Below are 8,941 nucleotides of genomic sequence, written 5' to 3'. Positions count from 1 at the left end.
AATTATGTCCCACAATGTCAGGTTTACTTACTTCTGATTGAAAATGCCATATACATCTATTTAATGTATAAAAATGATACAGTATTATTGAGTAATACTACAAATTAATGTGACATTGGTTAAGATTGATTTACTGTAGATAACTATAACAAAGCACAAAGCACACTGGGGTCTAATTAAAAAATGCATTTATTATTATTACTAAGATAATTCTGATTATTTGCTAATAATACCAATATATTTTTTTTCCAGCATTAAAACACCTTTTTTGACAGAACTGTGTCCTGAATGAAGAGTGTGTGTAATGCAATCTTGATCTTTAATCTATTTTAATCTTGAAATGCTATAAAATGAATCTAGTACTGGAACAGAAGGGGTCAATCGAATCTGATTTATTTGGCAGAGTCTTTGGCAGACATACCCTTACCTGTGGTGCATTTTAGTTGTAAATAATTTACTACACTGTTTTCAAGGAAGAAATCCAAAAACACTTGATTACTGCAGTGGAAATTAAAGTTTATGAGACCACACTTACAGTACACACAACACACTCTGTAAGCCGTACAGTTACAAACCCCAGCATTATCTGCTGTGGCTCTTATCCAAAGGCAACCATGTACTTCTTCACTGATCTGAAAGATAAGATTTCCTTTAATAATTAAAACCACCGTTCCCATAGCTCCATACACATCATACATGTGCATAGAGAAATATTTTATAGAGTAGAAAAGAACCCATCTCAAAAAAATAAATAATACAGACTAAAGCAATTACAATATGTACACTTAAAGCTATTGATATTCCAAATAAAATGTTCCACATACAGTATTTCATCCCGATCCTCCATAAATATCCCAAAGTCAGTTGTTTACAGGTGTTAAAAGATGAAATGCAGCATCTAAATCTTTGCATTGGAAGAGATGAGGGTTGCTATGTTGTTATTAGTGAATTATGAATTGTGCTTTGATTTGGAGACAAAACAAAAATACAAAAACACTTTAAAACCTTCTTTACGTCGTTTGAATGGATAGTTTTTAGATTCTTTCTTTGGTTTCTGAGACTTTTTTTTCACAACACTTCATTATTTAACCAGTGGTTCATTATAAGAGCAATGAATGAAACAGTGTGTGTGTCTGTGTGTGTGTGTGTGTTTTAACTGGTTTAAACTGATTGGTTCTTTCGATAAGGGCTCTTAATGCCTGTTTTTTACTTATTCAAGTATTCAGGCTTGACATTTCTCAGAGTGTTTTTTTTTTCAGAACAGAAGAGAACAGGCCTTAGGCCTTGGGATTTGCTGCTACATTCATGGTGAGAACTAATCCACAGTTTGACCTTAATTGAGCTTAAAAAGTAGGACATATGTGAAATGGAGAGTGTAAGGTGCAATGGTTGCAATTTGGATTGGAGGGTACCTTTGCATCTGTAGTAGCTTCTAGGTTGAATAGAAATGGAAAAGGCACGCTGAGAGTTCAAACTTTTGTCATGAAAATGAGAAATGAGACAAATATATACTAATAAAATAAAAAACAGGCGATGACCAAAATCCACAGCTAGGTTGGCATCAAAGAGCTGAGCTGTTGTTGCGTTCCACAGGGGCTACAGACCTAGCGGCAACACGTTTAGCTCCTATGAGCCTATGCAATGCACCTCGTGAGCTGCCGAAACCCAAGCGTGCTCAACACACCAGTGTCTACAAACATGCACAGGGTAAACAGGGAGGTCCTTAATGGGCAGCTTGGGGCCTTGAGTGGGCTGGGCAGTGGCTGTAGATCTAAGTCTGGTGTCTCTTCATGTGCAGGGCCAGGTGATCGGATCGAGAGAAGCTCCGGCTGCACACGGCACACTGGAACGGCTTAGCCCCCGTGTGCTTCCTGAAGTGGCGCGTCAGCTCGTCGGAACGGGCGAAGCGCCAGTCGCAACCCTCCCAGGAGCATTTGTACGGCTTCTCTCCTGAAATAAAACACGGGCCGATACAGTTACAGTGGACGGGGACACCATCTCACCAACACTGAACGTCTTCACATGAAAACTATGTCACTAATGGACATCTCAAGCATTGAGCGTATATATACGCCGATGGAGGCCTTGCCAGCCTAGAGCCGTTTAAAACGTTTTTTGCGGCCAATCAGAAGAAAGCGTGACACAGGACGCCGTTCTGAGAGCGTTCAGAATGTGAGTGCATGCCTGTGGCATACTTCTGCCTGGCAACATAACAAGTACGCTCCAAAATAAGAGAACATGCAGTCGGGAGAAAGCTTTTCTAATATGTTTTTTTGAAAAGTCTTACCTGTGTGAGTCCGTAAGTGGGCCTTCAGATGGGAGGACTTGGTGTAGACTTTCTTACACCCTGATGCAAAAGAATGCAATAAATGTCAGTGAGCAGATGTTGTTGCATAACTCTAATTACCTAGCCCTGGCTATGCTCGGACATGTTCGCCAAGCTCAGAGCTGAATGATCCTGTCTTATAGAGAGGGCGAGGCTCTAATATTAATGATAATAATATGATAATAATGATAATTTTCTTTCTGCTTTTAGACTGTTAGTCACTCTCAGCACAGGTGTTTGTGCCGCATTATGATATAGAACACCTGTTACATTCACACCTGGCATGTAACCTCATAATTATCATAATAACACCCTTCTTTATGTGTGATCAGAGCAAAACGTGCTTTAGAAAAAATGAAAAGGGTACCATGAGCATGCAACAGTATTTATAATAAATACACATACAGTACAGTTTTTATGGAAATGACAAATGCAAAAATATTGTGTTTATTGCCATCTCTATCCCCATTTGTGCAATATATTTAACAACGTGCAATATTTCTCAACTGTTTCATCTACTATTTATTTGCTTTGTATTCACTGTAGGTCCTTGTGCAATAATACTGGTCACAACCTACTATAATCATATCTCCTCTGACCTTATCTTAGCTGAACTAGATTTATATATTTTTTTAGTATTTGTATATTTATGGGAAAATATAAAAAATCTGAATTGTTTAAAGTGTTGGTAAGAAGAAGCAGAAATATTAAATAAAATGGTTATTAATACACTGTACGCTCCCTGAGACACATTTTTATTAACTGAATCAAAAATATTGGTGATTTCTATGTATTAAGTGGTCGCACATGAATTAGTATTCATCAGCACAACTGCTTTCTCTTAGTTTATTTAGTTTACTACACTTACATGCCACATGTCATGGGTCAGAAGCGATTTTCATGTCCCATGAATTTTGCCATTTACCATTAAGGCTAAAGAACACTGCACTGATTTACGGTAAATGAATTTGAGTCCTCCAGCATTCAATGTGGGTCTGATTTCTGTCACTTGTAGTTTATCTGTTCCCATGGACATTTCTAACCAGACGCCATTGGTCCTGATCATAACCATCCACAGAACCTGAGCTGTTCAAAATTGTACTAACTAACAATGTACTAACTATCAGGCCTTGCTCCAAATCCAGTAATTCATGGTGTCTTGGCATGAGCATGCAGCCCATAAGTGTGTGGGTGTTCCCAAGATGTCCCCTGAGGTTACACTACATTATGTTAGTATACATTAGTTTAAATAATAACTTTTGCCATATCAGTTGTAGTATATTAGATTTTGGCTTAGCTTTAACTTTCTTAAGAATCTATGCTTTCTTAGAAGAGAAGGACGTGTAGGCTGAAGGTTTTAAGGTGAAAGAGTACCTACACTAAAAATCAAAATTAAAATTTTAAATATTATAAAATATGTGTGACTCATCTTATCAGCACAACAATATACAATACAAGTTGTATTCCCATTTAAGGCATGTACTAAAAGAAATATGAATTTGAAGTATACAGCTCTGGAAAAAAATTAAGAGACCACTTTAGTATCTGAATCAGTTTCTTTGATTTAGCTATTTATAGGTATATGTTTAAGTAACATGAACTACGGCAACATTTGTCCCAAATTTCAAGTGAAAATATTGTCATTTAGAGCATTTATTTGCAGAAAATGAGAAATGACGGAAATAACAAAAAAGATGCAGAGCTTTCAGACCTCAAATAATGCAAAGAAAACAAGTTCATATTTATAAAGTTTTAAGAGTTCAGAAATCAATATTTGTTGAAATAGCCCTTGTTTTCATGCATCTTGGAATGTTTTCTCACCCAGTCTTACACACTGATTTTGGATAACTTTATGCTGCTTTACTCCTGGTGCAAAAATTCAAGCAGTTCAGTTTGGTTTGATGGCTTGTGATCATCCATCTTCCTCTTGATTATATTCCAGAGGTTTTTTAATTTGGTAAAATTAAAGAAACTCATCAACATCTTTAAGTGGTCTCTTATTTATTTTCCAGAGCTGTATATGTAATTACCAGCCATTTAAAGCATTTAAAGGGGTTAAATGTTTTGACTACATGTCAACTGTCACAATAAGAGATAAAGTTTGCAGCCCAAAGCTACAGATCCAGTTCCAGCACTGATGGCACCTGAAAGTGAAAACACGTTCTCTTTAAATGTTTGTGTGACAGTTCTTCACGGCTCACCTGGGACGTCGCAGTGATGTATCCTCCTCTTGTCTAGATCAGGATTGTTCCTGCGGTTGTACCTGGCAGCCATTGCTTGTGTTTGTACTGCCAGGGCTGCTGCTGCTGCCGCTGCTCCATGGCCCAAGGCTGGCCCTGCCAGTTTAGATGCCATGCTGGCAGCGTAGGAGGGCGGTGGTGACAGGTTGTGTATGAGTTCTTTCCTCCTGTCTGGGCTCCCCGGCTCTGAGTTTGGAGGGGAGGGTGGAAGGTAGGCCGCTTTCTGCTGCTGCTGATGCAGCCCAAAGTGGCCGGAGGAAGAAGGCCCGTTGCTGGCCTGGTCACACATGGGCCGTCCTGCAATCTGGGCAGCAGGTGAGTGCACGTTGTTGTAGGATGACATCGACGATGAGCACATGTTACTGTGAGGCTCCATGAAAGAGGAAGTGCCAGACACTGTGGGATCCAGGTCTGAATTCAAAAGCTGAAATAAAGGAACATCTTGAAAGTCAATGGGTGGCGTCTCCTGCTTGATGAAAGTGTTGTTGCTGCCTGTTGCATTAGCTGAACTGAAGAGGTGTGTGTATTCTGGGGCTGGAGGAGCTGCTGATACAGTGTGGTGGCAGCTTGAGTAGCTGAGAGGTTGCAGTGGTTCCGGCTTAATCTGCGGCGCTGTGGGCCTCACGGGCCGGCAGAGTCCAGTCCGGAGGTACGTGACATCAGGCAGGAAGACGTTCATGTTGATGCTGTAGGGAGAACCTTGCTCCATCGTCAGGAAGCTGTCCTGGCTGAACTTTGGCTCTGAGCCTGGCTGGAACTGAGGTGGCAGATATTTGTCCATCTGAGGGGAGAGGTAAAACAAAAAAAAAGCTGTAATACTTTCAGTCATCATTCAGTCTTTATAAAAATAAAAAAAAACATAACCACTGAGAATATCCTGTAACACAACTTACATAATACTAGTTATAACAGTTACTGAATAAAAAAAATCATAGTAGTCTTTTAATATAAAGACATAAGTCATAATGGGCCACATCTGTCATAACTCATTTCTGCAAGACCGGTTTCCAACCTTTCTGTTATTGTTTCTGTGCCCAAGACTGATATGACCTGTTTTGTGCCCTATTCAAAAAGCAGTGCAGGTTGATACACCCTTGTGTATCATGTAAATGTAAATGGGTGGAAAAACAGGCTCAGTTTCCATATTTGGACTCTAGAAACTGGGAGGTTTGCTGTATGTTTTGAAACTTTAAAAACGTTAACAAGCTACATAAAACTTTAAACAAGGAAAAATTCATTTTTTTTATTAATTAATAATAAATCTATTATAAAGTGGATATTTTAAGAGTTAAAACCATAATTATCTTTAGTTTTTGTTGTTGTTTAACATGCATTTAAAAATATATTTAAGATTAGAAACTCAATAACAAATCTCCCCTAAAAAATGGACACCACTGCATGGAGGCTGTACTTTATAGTCTGGCTAGTAAACTTTTACTGCTTTTATACTACTTACGCTTAAACAGATATTGTTCACAATTATAATTATTTTTTTTACTGTAGTTTATGAAGAACTCTGTATGTGTGACCTCTTTCATAAAAAAATACTTGTACTATAGTTTGTCACATTTTATTATATATTAGTTTATAGCCTGCTCTCTTCTAAACTGAAAAAGAATAGTACAATAAATATGTAAGTATATGATTATTGGATTTAAATAGGTTGCACTATTGCAAATAAATACAATCTTATTAACTTTAGAGATGGAAGCTAACAAGCTAACTTAAAAATAGCAACTGTGTTGATGTAGCACATTTTCCTCACACACAATGAACAACAAATATCAACAGCAAAAATATCAATAATGAAAATAATAATAAAAACAAACCAATATTGTTGCTGTTATTATTGTTTTAATTATTATTACTACTTAAAATGCAACTCGGATAGTTAAATTTAGTAGGTACCTTAGCTAGCTAGTTTGCTAGCTGAGTGACAGTTAACACCTCAGATTAGCAACAAAAGCACCGTAGCTACACTTACAAACACTTAGCTACATAGCTAAATGTGCTCCATGCTATCCCAAACATTAATATGTTAGCTTAGATGTGGCTAAAATAAAAATAAATTAATAACTTCTGCATTATTAGCCAAGAAATCATTTTAGCCACCTTCTTAAACTGAATGGAAAAAAATAATAATGAAAAACGTTTTAATGGAACTAAAATGGAATATTTATACTGACTGACTTGTAGCTAGCCTAATGTAAAATTTCTTATACGTCTGTATTCATTGCTTTATTGGTTTATTTTATTAATAGTTAATATTTTATGGAACTCAATGTAAAAAGAGTTCGTTCCATGCTTTGTCATGTCTTTTGGTCCATTTATCATGACATTTTGACACAATTTAATGAACAAGCCAGATTCAAATAATGTAAAATGAAGGACAACAAAGATTGAAATACATGTTTTTCGCTTGATAGTGACAATATTGCCATTTTACATTATTAAAACGGAAAATTTAATTTTCACAGTTTAGCAACTACAACCTTGCTTTCACTAAAGTACACCTAAATGTAAGATACGTTTCATGAAAAATTTACATTTTAAATGTTAAGAACTTTTACCCATACGATTAATCTTTTTTTTATAGTTGATATTAGGCTTAACTGCCACCCCTACAGCGTTTAATGTCTAATAGGTAGTTATACAGGTTATACTTTAATGATATAATGTAAAGTTTTAAATTAAGGAGTGAAATTAGCCTTTTTTGTTATTTTAACTGTTATATTTTAAAATCTTTATTTCTTATTTATTTCTTTTTCATTAATTTTGTTTCTCGAGCGTGTGTGTGTGTGAAGGCAGTGAAGTGCATCTCTACAGGTCGACTGGTGGGACTGTGTGTGTGTGTGTGTGTGTGTGTGTGTGTTTCTGTGGACGGGCTGGAGAAGATCTCTGAAAGCTCCGTTTCCCTTCATTGCCAATCACAAACCGCGTAAATCGACGTCTGAATTTAGCTCTTCCAGCTGCTGGGAGTTTTCAGATTAAGGTCAGTGGAAGTGCTGAGTTCCTATCATGCACTCATTGCTGCCACTGTTACTACTGTTACTGTGCTTTTATTCGCCTAAAATAACTGTATTTACATCTGTTCTCCACAACAACTAAAGCACCACGAGCTAGAAAAACGAAGAAAATATTTACAGCTATATTTTAAGGGCACTACCACCTTAAATAAGAGAGATAATGAAGGGGAAAGACCATTGCAATGCAGATTGTGTAGGTTAGCTGTTATTGGACTACATACAGACATTCAGATAAGCTACAGCGAGAAGACACACACACACACAAAACACACACACAGCACAGGACCGACACCCTACCGTACCACAGTCTGTCTGGGGGTTTGATGAGGCTGGCATTAAACCCAGGCGCTCCTGAAGGCGACTGCGCGTCTCCTCCTCGCCCTCCGTCCGTCCCTCTGCTCTCCTCTACAGCTGGACCATAATAATAATAATAACCACGCAGCAGCAGCAGCTCCCAGCTGCCCAGGACAGAGCCAGCACTGAGCAGACTGTCTCTCTGTCTGTGTGTGTGTGAGAGAGTGTGTGTGTGCTGCTGAATGAGCAGGGCTAGGCTAGGCTAGCTGTCATGTCGCCTTTGACATGACAAATTACGCAACCGCCTCATTTCAGCGCCTGGAGACGGGGCGGGGCTGAGAACTGGCAGCCCTGATGATGATCCCCCCCCCCTCCTCCGCTTCATGTTTTTGAGCCAGTTTATACATTTTGTAGCTTTCGAAGCTGCAACACCACATGCTACATGTTACCAAAAGTATCCACCGCTGCTGATCTTCAAGGATTTAAGGATTCAAGGAGGCGTTATTGTCATTCGCATCACATGTGGTACATGATGAGGTGGACACAGAATTGTAATCTCGAGGTTCAGTTCCACCCTAAAGAGCTGTTGTATGTTGTAATATGTATACACATCATATAAAAAGGAAAGTAGGGAAGCAGCATGAAACAAAGTGCAAGTGCATAAGGCAATACATTGAGCAATACATCTCTGGAAAACCAAATACCAAATATACTTGGTATATTTTACCAAATTGAAAACCTCTGGAATAAAATCAAGATGATCACAAGCCATCAAACCAAGCTGAACTGCTTGAATGTTTGCGCCAGGAGTAAAGGCATAAAGTTAATCTAAAGCAGTGTGTAAGACTGGTGGAGGAGAACATGATGCCAAGATGCATGAAAACTGTGATTAAAAACCAGGGTTATTCCACCAAATATTGATTTCTAAACTTATAAACCTTTATGATAATAAACTTGTGATATGATAATCAAATCCCCTCAGCAATGGTAGAAATGGTTCAACACCTTGTGGATAGTTTATCAAATTTGTGTTAAGCCATCAGCATTTTCTTTAA

General features: G+C 38.0%; 1 protein-coding gene across 2 annotated transcripts; it reads right to left on the bottom strand.

The window, feature by feature from the left end:
- Positions 1 to 495: 495 nt before the first annotated feature.
- Positions 496 to 8,208, bottom strand: klf5b (Kruppel-like factor 5b). Of its 2 annotated transcripts, none has more exons than XM_007227781.4 (4): positions 7,890 to 8,208; positions 4,528 to 5,347; positions 2,288 to 2,347; positions 496 to 1,950 (listed from the first exon to the last, which is right to left on the bottom strand). In XM_007227781.4, exons 1-4 carry the CDS (start codon positions 7,926 to 7,928, stop codon positions 1,772 to 1,774), a joined length of 1,098 nt encoding a protein of 365 aa, XP_007227843.2. In that variant the 5' UTR covers positions 7,929 to 8,208; the 3' UTR covers positions 496 to 1,771. The 2 variants fall into 2 exon arrangements, with proteins under 2 accessions (XP_007227843.2, XP_007227844.2); XM_007227782.4 differs by having other exon boundaries at positions 7,895 to 8,202.
- Between the last annotated feature and the right edge of the window lie 733 nt (positions 8,209 to 8,941).

Source organism: Astyanax mexicanus, chromosome 11 (assembly GCF_023375975.1).
Source record: "Astyanax mexicanus isolate ESR-SI-001 chromosome 11, AstMex3_surface, whole genome shotgun sequence".
Lineage (NCBI taxonomy): Eukaryota > Metazoa > Chordata > Actinopteri > Characiformes > Acestrorhamphidae > Astyanax > Astyanax mexicanus.
This window is presented reverse-complemented; position numbering and strand designations above follow the sequence as displayed.